Source organism: Anguilla rostrata, chromosome 13 (assembly GCF_018555375.3).
Source record: "Anguilla rostrata isolate EN2019 chromosome 13, ASM1855537v3, whole genome shotgun sequence".
In the NCBI taxonomy this organism is placed as follows: Eukaryota; Metazoa; Chordata; class Actinopteri; order Anguilliformes; family Anguillidae; genus Anguilla; species Anguilla rostrata.
The window spans coordinates 29,523,350-29,544,955 of NC_057945.1; the positions used below are offsets into that span (position 1 = coordinate 29,523,350).

A 21,606-nucleotide genomic window follows, 5' to 3' on the forward strand; every position below is an offset into this window, starting at 1 on the left:
CCGTACGTACACTCAAATGAGTTTACAAACTGAAACATTGCCCAGGGCTCAAACCCTCACCATTCCAGGTTTAAAGATTCAAAGGATCTATATCACTGCGGTGAAGGGATTAGCACTCGCCACTGGTGTAAATATTTCATTCCCAAGAGTGCAAAGCGTGTGCATTACTTATCTGAAGAAACGGGTCCTTGCGTTTGTTAAAACTCTGTGTCTGCGCTGTTTTTATAATGTGTTGTTTCTGTCGACGATGTCTGTAACTGGTTATTGACAGGCGCTGTTTCCTTTTTTATCCCAGAGCATACGAAGTGGAAAAACGGCTGAAGGTTGCCAGCCTCACCCCCTTTTCCAACTTTGAGACGGCGTGCTGGTACACGGGGCGGCATCTGCTGGAGCGGTTCAAAAGTAAGCGCTGAATGGTGAACGCTGCCATCGCTGAGGGTACGGTGGCCGGCTCTGCCGACTCCAGACAGGGTCTGGAGTCTCTGTGCTACAGATGAGCATCAGAACGATGTGTCCTGTGACCGATTGTTTATCGGTCAGAAAGCACGCTTAATCCCCTCTCTCCGAGGCCCGCTCCGCCGACCCAACAAACCTCGCACACTGCAGGCGTAGATAAATCAAACCGCGAGGCCTTGTACACAAGCTTCGATCTTCTGAGCATTAGAGCCCCTCGATCTTGGAATCGACAAAAATCTGTGATTTACATGCCATTGACTCTTCCCCCGGTTTTTTGGCCCGACGTGTTTCCAATAAAGCAGGAAAAAAGGAAAGGAAATGGAAAAATAATGGCAGATCTGGCTGCCCAGAGCTCAAGTGCAGCTTCCTGATCCTCCGCTGCATTTGCGTGTTTCTGGCTGAGGTCTGCAGAGCAGATGAAGAGCTGGATCCTCCAGTATTATTTCAGTCATTAAATCAGAGCATCACAAGTTCACAGATGATTAGCTTCAAAAGGCTTGGCTGCGGCTGGAATCGCCTGCTCCATTACAGCTCCATGGCACGACCATTTGTGTTTATGTTTCCCCTATTTTTTTTAATAAGCACAATTTCACCAGATTAGCCATTAAGTGCATGTTTCCAGCTTTGTTAGACCGCATCGGTTTACTGTAGCTTTAGATGATCAGTTTTGGGGGCGGGGTATTGTTAAAACGGTACAACAGGGATCTAACAACCCCCCCCCAACGGGGTCTGTTGGTTCGACCTTCACTGTGTGAGTTCAGGTTTGACTTTGCTAAATCGGCCCCCTCCTTTGCCCAATTCTGGGTCATCGCCTCCCGGAGATAAAATTTCTTCTTCCAGTTTGTCTTGATGTTATTAATTTAAATGCAGTGTGGGATATATTTCCTGTAGTGGCTATGTGTCGAGTCCAATGTAATCACCATTGAGGCATGCTTTACACAAACGCATGCGACTGCTTTAAAGGTTATTAGAGATTCCAGTTGGATGTATATCCTGCTTCTATTTAGTCGAGTGATTAGGCATCATGCAGAATGTCTTCAATTATTAAAAGCTTTCGGATTATGTTGTGAGTTTCTTACGATTATTTGCTTTGAGAAATCAAGCACCAGTGCTGGCTTCGTTTCCGCATCACTTGCAGGCTTTGTAATCTGAAAAATGTGCACATGTGGAGGCTAGTTAACGTTTGTTCCAGGGTTGTGTTTGAAACCATGCAAAAGCTGTTAAGGAAAGTTTCTCTAAGGTTATGTGTAATAATGCTGAGAATCAGCTTTTACACATTGTTCTAATGAATAGACAGCTCTGAATAGAAATAAGTGACTTTTCTGCTTGCGTCTTTCAGTCTTTGTCTCCCTGTTGACACAAAGCACTCAGTGAGAAATATCTTTAATATCTTTTTGATCTCATAAGACAAATCTCTTTAATGCCTGTTTTGTCTTATAAAAATTTAATTATTTCACACTGGTCTCTCTAGGTCATTAGTGACCAAAGGTAATAGATCAAACAACAAGATGCCCACAAGCATTTTAAAATTCTGTATCTTTTAGCAGTTCCTTTTCCACATCCCTGCAGCCAAGACGATCTCATCCTAGCTGTCCTGGATAAAATGCTGAAATGAGGTGGTAAATTTAGCCATGGGCGGCTGTGGTGTGAATGAACCCGTCTTTGATCTCATGAGAAACTGAAGAAGCAGCTCCATGGAGAAAGCCCACTCTAAGAGAGATTAACAGTGTACTGTTCTTTATCTGTAAAGTATTGTCTCTACACGTATGCATTCACCCATAGAGAATATTTCACCATTGAGATTTTCCAGTGATCTGGGGCTAATGTTTGTCTCTTACTGTATGTCTGTGTCGAAGTGTAAGTGAACAGTGCACTAACACACATTTCCCTACCCCTGTTCAGCAGGTCCTTTACCCCTAGGGCAGTTGCAGACATTTTTTTACAATTTATTTCAAAAGTGGGAAGCCTAAGTGCTTGGACCAGTGTGAAACGTGTAAGCTTGTCAACTTTGCTCAAAGTTTGTTCAAACATCGAATTGCTGAGATAATTGCATAAATAAATCAGCATTTTGTGATTGTGTAAGAACAACTGTTCTTTCAGTCGACGTTATTACAAGGTTTGTTTTGTGTAAATTTGCATTGGTTGGAACCATATTATTTGTGCTTTACAAGTAGAACCACTTTAATGAATGGCTTATGAAATAACCAGGCAGCAATAAGTACAAATGTTGTAATTTCAAACCTAATTGCATCTTTTGTACTGAATAACATCTTTCTCCCATTGATTATACTCTACAGTTAGTAGCTGTACTTACATACCTGTAGCACTAGCATAGTTTGGTTGTGCAACTGGACTAATCAGTTTTGTGCTCAGTGGTTCTATGTATGTTCAGAGCCTGTGCAGGAGTTGTTAAGAAACAACTCAAAATAAAGTGTCCTACCCCCACCCGCCTGCTCGGATTCTGTCTGTCATGCCCACCTGTCTCCCCAGATAACTCCGTCCCAACTGTCATTAGGACCCTGTTGGCCCTGCTGCATTTTTGGCTGAAGGCTATTGCGGGGTCGTCCTTCAATTGATGCAAACGTCTCGTTGCAGGTTTACACAAGGGCAACAAGCAGCCAGCTCCGTACCTGATACACGGGGCCAAAATCATCAACGGAGCGTTCAGGTCATGGACTAAGAAACAGGTAACTGCCCTACCTCTGTGCAACAACATATGCAGCCTTAAGAATACAGGATTTAGGAGGCCCTGTGTAGATGCCTGGCAAAGTTTTGATGCGTAATTATTCAGTCTGTCTTCATGTATAATATTTTTACATTTCCACAACAGGCTCTTCTGGAACATGAGGATGAACTTCCTGAAAATATGAAACCAGCACAACTAATTAAAGACCTTGCCAAAGAGATCCGGATTTCAGAGGTGAGGCTTAGATCCTTAGTCAGGACTTGTGGCCTCAATGCACCTATAATATGGTGCACAAATATTATCTTGGCTTGTGAAACATGTTCCATGAATGAGTTAGAGTGGGTCAAAAGATGAAAATATGAGCAGCACAATCCACCAGGGCCAGATGCATTGTAATGCATGTGCAGGGTGTTGCATGGACGAGTGCACTCACACACATAAGTGCACACAGTTGGCTGAGTGCATGGGTAATGCATACAGCCTGTTCTACATCCTAAATTTAAACTTTCAGATTGAAGTTGTTCAAGCAATTTTTATTTCCTGCTCCAGAAGAACATATCCTTTAATGATGGGCATTAACAGCTGAGCAGGCATAAGTTCACCTGCTTCTTTTGCTGTCATGGACTTTATGTTTTTCCTTTTGAGCGGCTGCATTGAATAGGGAAGTTCTGAAACCTCATACCTCTCATTCCTATGAGTCTCATTACCACACTTTTCCTCTTAGGAGGAGTTGCACAACAGTTCAAATATCGGCTATATTACAGACAAATGTACACATATGTCCTCCCTCCCCCATCCCTCCCTATGCTGAAACAAGGCTCATGTTAATTTATTGCTAAAGTAATGTGTTGTATTAGGCTTATCTGAGTTTTATTTGCAAGTTCAAACTCCCTCAGGTCCCCAGGTTTTAGGAAGCTAAGACTCTTGTTAGGGGCCATTGTCATTGTTTTTTGAGCCTTTTCTGGTAACACGCTCATGGATGTTTTAACTCTTGGAAATGGCTGCTCTCTTACAGAATGCCACAAAAGCCATCAAGGCCGAACCCAGCAGCAAGGCACCGCCCGAGGAGCCCCCTCCGCCCCCCCCGGAACCAGAGGAGCCCATGTCCCCCGCCCACATCCCCACCCCGCCCAGAGAAAAAACCTCCCGAAAGAAGACCCCAAAACCCCCGAAACCGCCTAAACCACCCAAGCCCCCCAAACTCCCAAAGACCCCCAAAGTGAAGGATGGAGGGAAGAAGAAAGGGAAGAAAGCGAAGGACGGTGGCGTCGTGCCCAAGGCCTCCAGCCTGGCTGCTCTGGAGTCCCATGCAAAAGACATCCTGACCAAGATGGACCAGCCCAAGAAAGGGAAGGTGTGTGAGGCCTTGTGCTTTTCTGTGATGTGCATGTAGCACGGAAATCCTGGCTTTATTTAAATAATTCGCAATGCATGCGCATGTTACAGTTTCACTTTCCTTAAATACATTTTGGCTCAGGGTTAAAGAAAAAACCATTACTTTCTGGGGAATGCTTATGATGCCATTATTTTGCATATAAGCTTATCGTTCAGGGTTTGCTGAAGGAAAGCCCTAGCCTAATATGGGTACTTCAGGAAAACATTTCCAACTTTAAATAAAATAGCATGCTCTTTCTTTTTTTTAAATTTTAGATACGATCTTGAAACACGTTTTTACTGTAGTTAATACTTACAAATCTCTCCAAGGTTGAGGATTGATAATATTTAATGTAATTATGTATACAAGCATATACAATGTCTTTTTTAATAAACAGGCTACCAAGAATGTTTTAAGTATGTCGGAGAAAGAGATAAGCAAGCAGAATGATGTTGAAAAGTTCGAAATGCGAGAGCAGAACAAGAACAAAACAGAGGCAAAATGGAAGTACAAGGTGAGAAAAGCAACAAACGGAATTGGAACACACTGACTTGGTTTACAAATGTGTGGCCAGTGTAAATAGATGATTGTTTCATTTACAGACGGAGGGTTTGAAAGCTGATGTGTATTATAGAAATCAAAAAAAGTTTTAGCATTTTTTATTTTTAAAATTTTCATAAAAATGTTATGTGTTTTAGCGATTGTGAAAAGTAGTTAACGCATTCTAAATCAAAAACATTCCAAATCAAATCAAAGGTACGTTTCTCTCCGCCACAGAGTTTAACTTAATTTCTGCCTATTGCTGCAAGAGTTTCACTAATGGAACAATGTCATATTAACAGCATTTTAGCAGAGTGTGTACATACGCCTCCACATTTCATGAAAAAAAAAATTGTTGTCATTATCGCCAAATAACATGGAATGGCTTTTGTAGGAAAGCTTCATTTTGGAGAACGGAAGACATTAGACGGATTTAGTTTCATGGAAAATTATATGCTAAACAGGTCTGGAATGTTTGTAGTGACTCCAAGTATCTTGATCCAAGTGCTCCTTAGCAGATCCTCAAACGTTTGCAGATGGTGTAAAATCTAGTCAAACATTCACCGAGGTCATCAGAGATCAGATCTTTTATGGTCTTTCACTCTTGATCACACTTGAGTCTGGTAAAGGTTTACAGTCTGCATTTTTACAGGGAATTGTTTCTTTCATTGGGAAGAGAGAAGTAAACACATTAACTGAACTTAGGCAAACAAGCCAAGACAAATGTACAGTTTGCATAGGGGTGTCCATGATGTAAGTAAATTGTGATGTTAAATTTATGTTGCATTTGTTTTTCTTTTTATTGCTGTGTTCATTGTCTTTTATTGATAATAAAAACTGTAAACTCTTAAACAGAAAGTATATTTCATTATAACATTGTTCCATGGCTGGTGAAATGTTCCACAGTGCGGCAGTATTGTAAATTACACTGGAATTATGTAGCATTAGAAGCAATTCAGTCTGCAAGCTTTTGTCAAAATAGCATTTGTATTTGGTTACAACAAATTGAGTCTTTTTTTCTTCTTCTTTTTTATAGAACAGTAAACCAGATTCCTTGCTAAAAATGGAAGAAGAACACAAATCTGAGAAGACGCCGCTGTCAGGAAATAAAGACAACAAATTTGCCTTTTCCTTTTCTAATAAAAAACTGCTGAGGTATGGATATGTGCAGTCCTGCTAGATTCAGTAAACATGCGATTAGACTGGAAAGACATGATTCTGGAAAAGTGGCCATAGGCCATGATTGAAAGCAGGTGCACATCTGCATGTGTAGGTGAATCTATTCTTCGGGAAGGTTCCTGAGATAATTGCAGTGACCTATTGCTATAAGCTCCTTTGGTTTGACGGATGGTCCGCGTGGAATGCTTATTTTAGCGTGCTTCTCCCCTCAGCTCGAAAGGCCTCAAACCCCAGACCAACTCCGGCATCTTCGGATCGTTACAAAACTTGAAAGAGGACAAAGGCAAACCGGTGAGGGACGAGTACGAGTACGTATCAGACGAGGGAGAGCTGAAGATCGACGAGTTCCCCATCCGGAGGAAAAAGAACGCGACAAAAAGAGACCTGTCCTGTGAGTGTGCGTTGCTAGCAGCGGTCAACGCTGAATGCGGCTTTATTTTTTAAGCTTGCCTCCTTTTCTCCCCAATTTGGAATGGGTGATGACATGCTGTATACATTAGAGCTCACAGATACTGCAGTTTGTGTTTCAGGCCTGCACATATACTGCAGTTCACAGGTCAGATTTGCACGGAGGGAAACCTTTCTTGTGCCTGTCAACCATTTGGACCTGTGGACATCTGATCAACCAACAGGGGGCACTAGTGCATGATGAGACACTGTAATCCTGGCAAATACAAACCCTTCTATCCCTGGGTGGTTCTAGAGCCAATTTTGCATCGTCCTGCTGGCCTGGCAGCCACAGTCTCTGCTGCCTCAGTCTATGGTGCTGTCCCCATCCTTAGTTTTACTAGATTAAGTTGTGTTTTTTACCCAACAGTGTCTTTTGATCAGCAATCCCATTTAAAGTTTTCTGTTTGGTAATTTTGGGCTGTTGCACACCTCAAACTCTGATGGGAAGCAAAGAATCTGTTCAAAGCAAGGTCATATATCATATTATCTACTTTTTGTTCAAATGCAATTTTCTTTTTTTTGTAATTTGTTCTAATTTATTTTTTGCAAAATGTATTATATATGAAATTTCAGTGTATTCAAAGTTCTAGAAATTCTATAAAGAAAAGTTTTAGAATAAAATACAGTAGGTATCATTTATATTTATCTTTCCATGCTATATATTTATTTACAAAAGACAATGGAAACACCATTCAGTAGTATGTCATAATGATTTTTGCTTATTTCGTGTACCGTCATCATGAAATTTTGCATATTTTTCTCTCTAGTTTTATCAAACATTAAAGAACCTGTTCAACCATCCAAAAAACCAAAGCTTCTGTCTGCAGCTCCCAAGGTAAAAACTTTTGCTTGTTTATAAAAGTGTACAGTAGCCACCCATTCCACTGGCAAATTTCATTTTATGTGGATATACTTGTCCATTCCATGGGCACAAATGACACACAGATTAAATTAAATATTTTATATTTTATTTATTTTATTTATCTGACAATGATATGTGTTCTCGAAAAGCAATATTCAATAATATATGATTGATTATAGAAAATAATCAAAAAAGAGATTCACTTCTTCATACTGGCATTAATAGATTCCTTATGCATGTGTTTAAAACTGCCTGAAGCATCCAGATTGCCAGTGAGGCTCATTTCTACCAGCACTGATTTTCCAGGCCAGGGCCGTGATGTACAGAGAGCAGGCTAGAATCGCCCCGCTATGGAAAGACATAAAACAACATACAGTGTGAATCAAAGAGAAAAATGGTCAAAACTGAGCCAAGGACAACCACATACTGATTAGGGACGTGGCTGTGGCGTGAATGTAGTTACTGTGAGAAGCTGGTTTATTCCAGTTGCCTTAGTCATCTATAACTGAAAGGTTATTAGAGACTTTAGGAAAATATGTTTTAATTATCATATGAATATTCTAAAAAATGATGCAGTTTCAGCAGGTTTTAAAAATATGTTTTGCTGCATCTGTGTCAGTAGATATGCAAGGCAAAGGTGCACTTCACAATATGGTACATATTTTAAGAACCGTCACTTTTTATCACTAACTATAATCTGTAATTTTTCCATTTTTAACAACAGAAAGTAGAGTCATCAGATGAGGAATCACTCCATATAGACACAGAGGCCAAGCCAGAAGTCAAAGGTCGGAACTCAAAGGTCAAGAAGGAAAGCGGCAGTGCGGCAGGTATTCTGGACCTGCTGCAGGCCAGCAAGCAAGTGGGTGGCATCGACTACAGTGCCAACAGGTAGGGTGATCCGGTGCTGCCGTATGGCACTAATGAGAAGAAATATTAACATCATTTTGATCTGTTTGAATCATCTGACAGCATGGCACAGCCCACATGGTATGAAATACGCAACCATCTGCCAGCAATGACCTTAACGAACACTAACAAACTAATGAAAAAACCCCATCCTGAGCACAGCAGTAGACTTACCAGTATGAGTCTCTGTGTATGTAGCAAAGCAGCCTCCAGAGTTGTTTTAAAAGTGATAGGAAGTTGGTTGTTATAGCATGTGGCACCAACTTATCTAAAGTGTTTTCACATCACTATCTCAAATTAATATCCCAAATTAAGATTCAAAGGTCCTGCTTGTTCATCCTTATTACTGCACTGTATCTGGAATATAACAGGCATTAGTGGCCACACTTGAACCTATTCAGCACATCCCAACCATTCAGAAATGCAAAATAACGTTTACTTTAATCTTTTAGTTTTCAATTAAGAGTCAGCAAGCAATTGTACTGACAATAAACAAACTGAATGTGACTGATTCAGATTAAGGAAACAAATGAGAGCGTCTGTCCTGTACATTGAGCATTAACTGCTGGAAAAAGTAATAATACCCGCACTTGCTGTCAGCAGTTTGCTTGTAAAGTCTGTGTTTGTTTGATCGTCATTCATGACTTCTTTGTCAAGTTGCTTCAGGCAATTCCTTTTCATTTTGCCATTTTGCTGTTTGGGTCAGTTTTTGATGGTCCATTTCCACTGTGCTGAAAGGCTGCAAATGAGCTCAAAACAGACAAAAACATGGCTAAAATATTTTAATTTCTCAGTGATTGTTTTTAGTGCTTTTAAAACTGACAGATGACTGCAGGACCGTGGAGAGGAAACAACTACATTCAATTATAACCACATTAAATTGCCACTGCTTTTTGTTTCTGTTCACTGGATAATGACTTAATAGGCTATAATCTTGATTTTGTGGTTACTCCTGCAGGTTTCTTAAAGTGAAAGGCACTCCTTACTGTCCGTGCCTTATTACATTTAAAGTATATTGAACAATTCATCATGTCTCAGTTATGGGGTCTTTATAAATATGTACATATACCTCTTTATACATTACTTTTTTTTTTAAAATTTAGCTGATGCTCTTATCCAGAGTGACTTAGATTACGTTTTTATGTTCATCCATTTATACAGCTGGATATTTTTACTGAAGCAATTTGGTTAATGTACCTTGCTCAAGAGTGTAACTGCAGCACCCAGCTGGGAACTGAACCCATAATCTTTGAATTACATGCTCACCTCCCTATAATATTACTTCACAATTAAGCAGCAATAAGAGCTGAGAATATTACAGAAAATATAAACTGGCAGGTTGAGCTGAATGCTAAAAAGCAATGGTTGTATAGTATGGTCAAAACAGAACAGAAAATAAAGGCATCCACTTCTGTATTCTTGACCTTTCTACCGAAGGTCTTAGAATAATCAGTGAACACACGTGCCTACTTCATTCATTAGTATATAACAGGTGAGTTCAATGTTGACTAGCTAAACTATACTTTCCAGTCATAAAGTTAATTTCCAGTGATTTGTCTTCTAAAATCAGCACGGATACAAAAGACCTAAAGCAGTCAGGTGAATAGAAGCCAGCTGTGATGCGTGAAGCGCATAGGGTCAATGTATCTGCTCAGAAGCCTGTATGCTCATATGAGAGGTCAGAGAGGTCAGAGCCGTGGTTGCCGGGGTAATGGTGTTTACCCGGCCTCAGTTGTCTTCAGCCCCACTGCCGCTTTGGCGTTGAGTAATGTGTGTGTGTTGTGTATTTCTTATTGACGTACTTACAGTCAGCCACCTGCATCCCCCAGCACACAGGAGGCCATTCAGGGCATGTTGTCCATGGCTAACCTGCAGTCTTCAGAGACCTGCCTGCAACAGTCCTGGAGCAACAGCCAGTCCAAGAGCAACTCGCACTCGGCGCAGTCCGGCAAGAAGGCCGGCGGCGGCGGCAACAACAAGCGGCCGGCCAAGCGCCTGCCGAAGAAGAGCCGGAAGAGCGTGAGCGTGGACAGCGCCGAGATGTTCGACGACGACCAGGACCACCTGGACGCCTGCTTTAAGGACTCTGATTACGGTAGGCCCCTCCACCGAAACAAGGCCCTCACCGTTTCGGGTGTGCGAGAACGACTGGGCGAAAAACAAAACAACATTTTAATGAAACAGAAAATCTCATTCTGATTAGAGCAGTAATGTGCTCTGGTCTGATGTGTTTGTGCAGTTTATGCTCTGCATGTGCGTTTCCAAGGCTCTTGATGGCTGGCCCACCTTTTTAATGTCATATAGTATATTTATTTTCAATCATTTGGAGACACTGTTTGTGCTTTTAATTGACTTGGACAGTATATTCTCATTTCGGACCAGATGACTGGGTTTGTGTTTACAAGTCGTTGGAATTCCGAACTCCTTCCGCCCCCTTTAAGAGGCTTTTGTGTCTTTCCAAAAGCCTCCTTTCGTGTAGAAACCAGATATCTGCTCTTTGTACTTCCTGGCCAAAAACAGCAAGAATGACCCTCAGTTAGTTAATATTTTATTAGTGCAAGTGTATGATTGTTGTTTCAAATGGCGTTTGATCTGATGTACTAATTAGTAATTAGCAGGAAGAACATTTCGTTTTCTAAATCGCACCAGAACGGTGTTTTATCAGACTGCGCGAGCATCGAGGGCCCTGATTTCTTGTAAACAGGTCATTTTTAATCTTGATAATTTAATTAGAGGAAAGAGCGTGTGCTTAAATGGATCTGCTCAGAGGAGCCCAGTACAGGCGGGAGGACAGCAGCTGTAGTGCAGATGGGCCTTACAGTCCGGCCAAATACAAAAAAAAAAATGCATACTTTCTATTAATTCCAGGAAGGCCAATGCTAATAATGCAGTTTGATTTTTTTTTAAGTGTATGGCATTTACTTTGGCATATGAAAACTATTTGAAATCTTCAGGTTGTTGATCTTGCGGTGTGTTGTTTTATTGGTGAATATCCGTGGTGTTGAGCAAGGTTGTTCTCTTTTTTTCGCACATTCTAAGCATTGAGATGGGTCACTCACATGTCCATGTCGTGCAGTTCACTGAAAGACATTCTCAGCTGTGGATGCTGTTATTTTTCTTGTAGTTTTATTGATTTAGTTGAAACTTGTGTAGTAAACATTTAAATGGCTGAGGGTTGCTGCCGTGGTCAGTTTCAGTTTAGCATGAAACCATGCGTGACTTACGTCTTTTCTTCCAGTTTACCCGTCTCTGGAGTCGGAGGAAGACAATCCCATTTTCAAATCCAGATCGAAGAAGCGGAAAAACTCTGACGACACTCCGTATAGCCCAACAGGTACACTTTACCCATGAGCACAAGAGGCAGATGACCTACAGATGAAGCTAAAGTGAATCAGATAAGATTCCTGTTTAAATATACTTACATGTACATTTGTGTGCACTGGGAACTGCTTTTGTAATGTAGCTGAAGTTGAATTGAATCCCATTATAAGAGAAAGCACTCTCATTTTAGTGTGTATGTATGATGAGATCTATGTGTGTAATGTGCACCTCTGTTGCTGAGCTGAATCATACAAAGCAAGATAAGTCCTTATCCCCTTGTGTGTGCACGTGTGTGTGTGCCCTTGTGTGCGCGTGTGTGTGCGTTTGCGTGCGTGCTTGTGTCTGTATGCTTGCGTGTGCGTGAGATGCGCGACCCGCGGCTGTAACGTGTGCCTCTCTGCCGTACCGCAGCACGGGTCGGGCCCTCGGTCCCGCGACAGGAAAGGCCGGCGCGGGAGGGGGCGAGAGTGGCGTCCATAGAGACGGGTCTGGCGGCCGCCGCAGCCAAACTGTCCCACCAGGTCTGTGAGCGCACCTCGGGGTGCCGAAAGTCCGCGGTCTCTGCGCGTGCCTGCAGTGCTCTCACTGTTGTGTGTACTTTGGGTTTACATATAAAACATTCAGGTGGGACAACCATGGATTCTGTCAGAATAAAATGGCCTGTCACTCACCATCTGGCCACACACGCACACACACCACCTGCCGTATACGATTAGAAATGGAAATGATGGAAGTGGGAAACAGTGATGCACTGGATGAATAATTTTCCATTTAAAAATATTTCACCAATTTTTAATAATCTGACTTGCATTTTTAATCAGTTGGGCACTCTTAAATTTAGCACATGAAAATGTTTGGTACAATGTTTATTTTGAAATGAAATTTGGTCTTTTGCATGAATGTTTGCATAGAAAAATGAGCCCTCCATTACTTCATAATTTTTAATACATAAGTGTGGCTACACGTGCCTCAGTGTAAGGGTGGGCAAGATTGCCAAAGAAATATTTTTTGGTGCAATTTTTGGTATTTGGGTAGTACGTGATACATATTGTATTAAACTATATAACCATGACGACATAATTAATTACAAAAAGGTTTTTGTGTAATTGCTTTAAAAACAAAAAGGTGAGGGTGTATACATGCTAATACTGATTTATTCTAGTGTAGCGTCTTATGGAAACTTCACTGTACCAGGCAAATGAGGTAATATGGTAAACAATTTTTTTAAATGTCAGTTTGTATGGGGCGGAGTTTGGGACGGAGTGTGGCACAGTGGGTAAGGAACTGCGCTTGTAACCGAAAGGTCGCAGGTTCGAATCCCGGGTAAGGACACTACCGTTGTACCCTTGAGCAAGGTACTTAACCTGCATTGCTTCAGTATATATCCAGCTGTATAAATGGATACAATGTAAAGTGCTATGTAAAAAAGTTGTGTAAGTCGCTCTGGATAAGAGCGTCTGCTAAATGCCTATAATGTAATGTAATGTAATGTAATGTATATTTTATATACTGAGGCTGTTTTCAGTTGGAATTCAAACCATAATTTCACCTCCCTTTGCTGAATTAACAGGCTTCTCTGTCGGGAAAAAGAAATGGGCAGAAGTCACCTGGCGCCTGTTTCTGTGATCAGGTGATCCGGCAGGGCGGGGCCGTCGGACGGAGACGCGCTCACCTGGCCGTTCTCACGCGCGCGTCTCTCTTTCGCAGGAGCAGCAGAAGACGAAGAAGAAGAAGAAGAGCACCAAAAAGAAGGCCTTGCAGGAGGAGCCCCGCAAGGTGTGCCAGGACACCAGCTCTCCGGAGCCCGCCCTGGACGCGCAGGACAGCAGCCTGGCGGACCACGAGTACACGGCCGGCACGGGCAAGGCGGCGGGCGGCTCCCAGCCCATGGCGCCGGGCGTGTTCCTCACCCAGAGACGGCCCTCCACCTCCTCCCAGAACGCCTCCTCCGCCAAGGGCGAGCGTGGGGTCACAGCCGAGGCCAAAGGTGAGCGCTGGCCACGCCCTGGATCTGCATTCACTGCCTTTAGGCAGGACAAAGCCGTTAGGGTCACAGCCAATAGCGATCTTTAATAACTTAGATAGAAGAGCTGAGTGCATTAACCTGTAGCGTAAAGGTTAGGGCCGGAGTAGGTGCATGAGGCAGACTGAGAGTGTAGTGCTTCAGGTTGAAAATTGGATTTTAGATGTATTACATGTAGCATAGATGAGGCCAGTATTACAATACATTACAGGAATTTAGCAGACGCTGTTATCCAGAGCACTTTGCACTACTGTGACACAACACAGTATACATTTTTTAATTGAGCTTCCGTGTCTTATACACCGAATCCACCCAAAGTTATCCTTTATGGATGACTGTCAGGACAATGTAAACGACTCCAAGCAATAATACAAATCAGTTTCCCAGGGCAGGGATTAAAGAAGCTTCTCAGCCTACATGTTTCTGGCTGCATGTTTTTCATCTGGCTTCCCCGACGTTACGTTATGTACTAAATAGTCATCTCAACAGAAGTCGGCGTGGGTTAGGCAAAGTAGAAAACACCCTTAGAGCAGGCAGGAAGCGACCTTTACTGGGTCCATAAAGTACAGCACGTCCCGTCAACAGCCTCTGCTTCCCTCTCCCCCGACAGCCAAGCGGCTAAAGAAAGGCATGGCCACAGCCAAACAGAGACTGGGAAAGATCCTAAAAATCCACCGGAATGGGAAGCTTCTCCTGTGAGCGGGGCCGGGACGGCCCCCCCCCCCCCCCCCCCCCACCCCCCAACCCCATTACTCCTCTCTGATCATGGACAACAGCAGCAAAAACTACCACACAAAAAGAGGAGTAAAACAGGTTACATTATCAGTTTCTAAGAAGACCATAGTTCAGATAGGTTTTTGCCTCTACTTATACTTTATAACTTTCAGATATTAAAGTGTACAGAATACCTGCTATAAATATTTTTTAAGAAATACATGTGTCTCATTTTACTACAGCTGTCAGTCTATCAGGGGTTGCTAAAAACTAAATTTCAAAAGGAAAAAAAACATTGCAGTCATTCCAAGTCCCAGAAAGTATCCCTTGCATGTTGTCAATTTCATGCATGCACATTTTGTTTTAGTTTTCATTAAGGGGGAGTGGGGATGGCATATAAGTAAAGTCCTAGAATTCATTCCTCCAATTTGGATTTGGCTTGTCACTGTCATGAATTGAATGTTTACCAGTGGGGCATATTTTAGTACAAATGAACCCTCTTACCCCTCCAATCTCCCCCCATTTTCCTGGGTTTTAGCCTTTTGTTAAAATATTAACTGATGAGATTGATTGATTTATTATTGACTTACTTTTTTTGCTAAGCACTATCAGTAAAATATTTATTGACGTGAAATCATTTTTAACGTCTTAGATAGGTTAATAAAAGCCAAACGGCACTTGCAAAAGAAATCAACAAAGCACTAAGATGAAAGTCATTTTGTGAGCCGCGCTAAACTCTTACGTTCACAAAATAATGGCCTAGTCACACCGGGCCAGATGCATTCTTATTCTGAAGCTTAGCAAACGCTGAAACAATTTTGAAAATGCACAGCCTAACATAACCTAAATAAGCTGTCCAGCCAAGGGAAAGTATATGTTGATCACTGTTCATAAATCAAATGTGCAAGTATACGTACTGCAAGCTAGTTCATATTTTAAGCCCATTTATTAAATTAATAACGGGGGGCTCCCATGCATAAATAATAATATATAGGTTGAAGCCGTCTGCAAGAAACAGCAACAGCACAAAATCATGTGTAGACACTGCATTGAAATTCAGTATTTCATCATTTTGGTATTGTCATTCTAAATGAAATATCGCATTCCACAGGACAGTGTTACACTGATCCTAGAGGATTTGTTTTAAGTAAACACACAGAATTTTAGCCCAGCCCCATATCGAACGAATCTTCTGAAAGACTTCTATATCAAATTGAAGTTACAGTATATATGTGGCACTTCTGTTTGTATGAGTGCATGTCTGCACGTCTACACGTATGCGTGTGGGCATGTACATATGTGTCTGTGAGAGAGGGGAGAGAGAGAGAGAGAGACCTTCCGTTTGCTTCACTGTTATGTCACATATTGCGTGGTCACATGTTTCTCCCGAGAAGGAACTGTTACGGTGACAGTTCTTGAGAAAATCAGTATTATAGACACAAACTTTAAATTTGCTTTTGCACATTTAGAACAGCTCAAATAAGGCATATTTATTCAATAATAACACTAAATGAATGGGACCTATAACTCTGACAAGCCTCATCATCCAAAATTATTATTGTTATTATTATTTTTATTTTTTTTAACATGGGGATACTTTCTTAGTAATGTTTGTTTCACAGGCAGCACCAATTATTGTAGATTGAAATATGCATTTATATTACATTGCAGTACAGTATGTAGAATGTAGCTTGTATATAGCTTTTTAAATTACTACTTTTTGTATCAGTTTTCTTTTTATTAATACTTCATTATGTTTTTACTAGTTTTTTGCAAATTATAAACAAAAATATATAAATATGTAGTCTCTTTTTTCATTGTATTAGAAACACAGTAGAGCTGTTTTTATTTTAACAGTTTTAACATTCATTTTATTTTATTAGACTTAAGGTGTTGCCTGGAAAACAAAACAAACAAACAAAAAAAAACATTCAATGTTGTATGGCCTTACACACACAATGCTAACTGTATTGTACAAATTCAGCTGAAACGAGAGAGGAAGCATTGAGGAGAACTAACAGAAACGCTTCCATTCCATGACCAGCCTCTTCTTCTTGTCCTCGTACCCTGATGGGATTCAGAATTATTTTACTAGCACCTTGTGAAGTGTTTTGTGTCAGTGATGTAATTTATTAATGTTTGTAGCCTTTTATATTTGTACATTTCTCAAGAGCTTTGTTTTTAAATATTTTATCAGCCTGTGAAACTCTTCCTGTAGGAATCTAGTATCAGTAAGTATAAGACAGAACCCTGTGGCCTCACTGAGGCACTAGAAGATCCATTTTTTAGTATGAATATGATTTACTGAAAATACAACTGTATTTTTTTTTTTTACTTTGTCAGTTATTGCAGTTAACAGGTCACCAGATTAATACATTATTATTATTTTTATTATTATCATAATTATAATAATAATAATTATTATTATTAAGCAGCTATGTGGTATAACCCAGCCATTCACGCCTTTGATTTTATTTTGGTAATACCGTATATACATTTCTTACAAGGTTTGCTGTGGTAATCTATTGCAGCGTTTTAGTTACCAATGTAAATCTTGTATCTGCTTCTCAGAATTGAAATACTCAGATCAAACTTTGTCAATGGAACTATTTCAGGTTTTTATTTGTACAAAATGTGTTTTGCTTTGTTGTGGTTTATTTTTATATGTTCAGCCCATTAAATACATGCACTGCACTGGGGCAGTGTAAGATCCACATGGTCTTGTGTCATCCCTGACTACTGAACGCTCTCAGTGGGCTGTTAACCTCTTTCCGTGGCATGTCGCAAAGAGAATTATCTTTCTTTTGAATTGCCTGCGTATAATGCACAGGATTGTATATCCGTTACAATACATTCATTCTTTAATTATGTGTTTTGGTAATCATGTTAGAGTAGCCAACTAACCGTTAGCTATGCTGTCCCCCATTACATTGTGGAAGATAACAGTTCCACCATTTTGACCCATCATACATGATTCCGCCAGATCTGCGAACGCATTTTGTTTGACATTTAGATGTACACTAAGGGTTACTTTTTAACTTTCAATCGTTTCAGGTTCAATTACATACTCTATAGGCGCCGGTGTACTTTAGCAGCTAAACGCTAGTGAATAAATCTGCTGAACTCAGCCAGGTTATTAATTAAAGCCAAGCCAAGGTCAACACCATTAATGCTGTATTAGCACAGAAGGACTCTCCGTGGTATAATTCAAATAGGCAGGAGCCTTGGACAAATACACACATGCACACGACCATGGCCCATTCAACCAATCTTGCAGACTTTCTGAGGGTATTCCTGCGGACATCTCTTAGAAGTTACTCTATGTGAGTCTTGCCATCACAGATGCCTTTCGAACCTAAATCCAGTTTCTGGTAAGTAAATACATTGTTAAATATGACGTGCGGTTCTTGAAGGTTCAGAGGGAAAGCAAAATGCTCATGGCTCATGCTGGCAGCATTGTCATTGAATTCTTGAGGTGTTTTTATTTTTTTTTTCTCTGTTAATTTGCGCTAACATATTTGTCTTTATTTGTCCAAAAGCTTCCTTCAGAAGTGTTACCTTACCCTTGTGTGATGGTCCTGTTAGGTAGGCCTAATATTCTGTCACGCAGTAATGCCAGTATGACACATAGTCATTCAAATAATACAGAAGTGATTGCAATAAAATTAATGTTTGCGTTCAAATAAAAGTGCGAATGTGATACATAATATAAAAATCTACGTCCTAAGACTTTGAACTAAAACGGAACAACGGAAAAAAAAAACTATTTTCATGAACAGATTGTCATAAGCAAGCAATTAAAAGAAAACTGGGCTGTGCCGATGTGGTTACTTGCTCTTTAAGAATAAATAGATAAATATATACATCAAAATTGACCTCTTTTGGTATGTGATATTCAGCACAATCCGACATAAATCTTTTCGGCATGACGTTCTCAAATCAATTAAGGAAAAAAATAAATTGAAATCTTTGGACAAACATGTTTGTTATTGTTTGGAAACATGGCAGAGGGCCACCGAAACATGGAAATGCTGTTATTGTCATAAGCATCTGACAAGTATCCGCAACAGCAGGAGAATGGCAGAGTTCACCAAGTTACAATAAACGAGCACAGGAACTTTCCCATATTCATAACTATCGCTATAGCTCAGTTGCTAAATACTTTAGAAAGTATATGAATTATGTTTATTGGAGAGGACTCCTGAGATGAGCTGCGCAGTATTTCACAAGACAACTTTGGCCGATATTTCAGACTAAAGTTATTTCTAACCTCAGTTTGTTTGCCTCTACAGAGCAGTGTTTAGCAAACATTGTTTTTGTCGTTAGTTAATGTCAGAAATAATCTTCTGGTTTATAGAAGTTAAGTAGGGCAGACGAGATAGATTCAGTGACTGCGCATTTGGTTGCGCGCAAGAGGTAGGTCTTTATAAAGCTTACATGAAGTTTGTTCTTTTTGATATATGTCACATTCAAAGGAGGGCACTAATTCATAATCGTATGTTAATGGCGGAGGAAGCTGGTATTGTTATCTAATTGCTAATGCAAGGCGCTCGGTTACATTAGTTTAATAGGGAAATTGTCACCCTTTAAATCCTATTTCATATATATTTTTTAATACATATATGAACAAACAATGCTCCAAAACAGTTGTATATCATTAAAAACGAAGATAATAATAAACGGCCTAAATGCACATAATTCATCAGTCGTTGTCCTGAGGTATCCGATATTAAAACGAATACGTAATGTATATACATTAATAATATACGATTAAAATTTCTACTTCCCAAGATCATAACAGCAAATAATTTATGATTCATGATTAACAATTTCGTGTTTGAAAAAAAAAGGCGTTTCCAAAAATAAAATGTTGTATGGAAATTAAATACGGTGATATGCGGTTGTTTTAAAGCAAAATTAAATCCAAAAACAAAGTAAATTCTCAACTAATTATTTAAATTGAGAATTATATGATTCTTTCAAAACATTATTATTATTATTAGTATAGTATAGTAGTATTTTTGTATGTCTATATTGAAATAACAACTTATATGAATAAAAAACAATAATAATAATAATATCATTATTACTTTTTTTCGTGCATGTACTTTGTTTCTCACCGGTATTTTGTGTCATATCAATATCTCTTAAGTCTGGCTGTCGTATCAAAGTAAAAGCATAACGTATATATTTTAAGAACAAAAGCCTACCTTGTCCTAGGCCAAGACCTCTACCCAGTTTGAGCAGATTATGTAGTTTCATACTGGACAGCAGCACAGCAGTGGATTCGCTTCGTCCCTGTCAATGTGACAAGTCAGGGTTGTCTATGCCCGGTTGAAAAGACTGGGACCATTATCCGCTCCCTTAAAATAATTTCATAAGTTGCATAGGGATCAAGCATGGTGTCAAAAATAGCCATCAATAAATAAACAAATAAATAGATAAAACATGAATTCTCCCGGAATTAAGTAGCAATTACTTTGGCCTAAATTTAAGCGCAGATACAAGAAGTACGAGAAGTAAAAGAATATCAATCAGAAACAGAGGAGCATTTTAAAGGAAAGAAAATTTGAATCGTATGACAAGCGTCAAGTGTGTTTACTAGGTGTGACCAGCAGATGGAGAAATAGTGCAGATGACTCGTCAATCTACAGCAGAGGAGATTCTCACCAAGATGCCGGCCTTCTATAGTAAGTGTTTCCGAGGATGAAAAGGCATTTGTGAATGATTGCTCCTTTTCCTTTCTCTGTTTAAGGGTATGGTTACACTTCTGCGACAGCCACATTTGGAAATCTTCATAAATGTGGTATATTTCAAAGGGAAATACATTTTTTTTTGTGATTTTTATTATTTTGAAAGAATTCTTAAAACTCACCTGCTCTAGAAATTATTACTGAACTGAAAAAAATATTACATTGGATGAACATAAAACTTTTGCTACAATTTGTAGCACCTACATTTTTTAGGTTTTTTCTTCCAATGAAGCTTTGTCTTCCAATTAAGCTTTTTATCTAATTAAGTGTTTAATAGAATAAAAGTTTTTTTTGTCGGTGGAGGTCACTCCAGCTTTTACAGTAGGCCTACACTTAATGAGCGCCCTACTATCAACACAAATGGCTGGGAAGATTTTGTGGAGGTAAATACATTAAAAAACTTGAAATCTTACTTCTTAAGAGGCTTGGCTACAAATAAAATGTGCAGTAGAAATTGTACGTTCTCATCACCTAAATGCATAAAAAATGAATGGTTTTGGGGCTGCTGGGTGGCTTACCCTGAAAACGCACTGTTCTAATGTGTGGCTGGGCCCCAGAGTCTGGTATTGAATCTCAGTTGTGCCGGGGAGAGTGCGACTGGAGGTCCCGCTGCTGGTCGATCGGACACCCACAGGTCCACCTGTTGAACTTCACATGAAGTACCTTTCTCCGACTTGTGAACTGCAGTGTGATAAGAAGCAGAGGTTGCGTTTGCACACACTGTAAAATATCCAGTGTTGATTCTGCTCTTAACAGAAAACATTTGGTCCCACATTCCAGAGTGGGACCAAATGTTATCTATTAAGAGTTTAATTAACACTGTTAGAGTTTAGTTAGCACTAGAAATATTACTGTGCATGTTTTCCTCCACTTGGTAGTCCATAGTGGGCATTGCAGCGATGAGCGGTAAACCATAATACGATTAGGCAATTAAAATTGGGGAGCAAAAAGCGAAAGCTTTCCAAAAATACTTGTTTCATGAAGCGGCCATTGTTACTTCATAAGTAAGGGGGGAACTGTATTTTTTTTGCCAATGTCAAGTCACATTTTAGTGTGAATTCATGATCATTGTGTTTCTGATTGGTGCTCGCAGATGTGAGTGGGCCACATGGTTCTTGCTTCAATTACATTTAAAATCCCTCTCGTCTTATTAACAGATCCCCTGTGGTCGGCCAAAACGTGCCACGAGAAAGAGGTCTTAATTACCCAGGAATGTCAGTGTAAGCTTTGCCTTTGTGTGGCCTTTGAGTGATGCAAGCATTACTGTAGTTAAAGTATTTTTTTTTTCAATGCTCTGTTGTCCAAAGCTTTTAGTCATTAAATTCTTTGGGTTCAAGG

The 21,606-nt window shown here is 40.1% G+C and overlaps 1 protein-coding gene across 4 annotated transcripts in view; it reads left to right on the top strand.

Moving 5' to 3' along the window:
• phf2 (PHD finger protein 2) overlaps window positions 1-17,229 on the top strand; it is a 39,297-nt gene extending 22,068 nt beyond the window's left edge. Inside the window, exons 9-22 of one of the 4 annotated variants that reach the window (XM_064306582.1) lie at window positions 296-402; window positions 3,052-3,143; window positions 3,287-3,376; window positions 4,158-4,496; window positions 4,915-5,031; window positions 6,094-6,212; window positions 6,449-6,627; window positions 7,454-7,521; window positions 8,273-8,439; window positions 10,266-10,552; window positions 11,696-11,791; window positions 12,190-12,299; window positions 13,349-13,765; window positions 14,412-17,229. In XM_064306582.1, the coding sequence (XP_064162652.1) occupies window positions 296-402; window positions 3,052-3,143; window positions 3,287-3,376; window positions 4,158-4,496; window positions 4,915-5,031; window positions 6,094-6,212; window positions 6,449-6,627; window positions 7,454-7,521; window positions 8,273-8,439; window positions 10,266-10,552; window positions 11,696-11,791; window positions 12,190-12,299; window positions 13,349-13,765; window positions 14,412-14,423 (2,200 nt within the window). In that variant the 3' untranslated portion in view covers window positions 14,424-17,229. The remainder of the gene's footprint in view (window positions 1-295; window positions 403-3,051; window positions 3,144-3,286; window positions 3,377-4,157; window positions 4,497-4,914; window positions 5,032-6,093; window positions 6,213-6,448; window positions 6,628-7,453; window positions 7,522-8,272; window positions 8,440-10,265; window positions 10,553-11,695; window positions 11,792-12,189; window positions 12,300-13,348; window positions 13,766-14,411) is intronic. The other 3 variants (XM_064306583.1, XM_064306584.1, XM_064306585.1) reach the window with 3 other exon arrangements.
• Window positions 17,230-21,606: the final 4,377 nt, after the last annotated feature.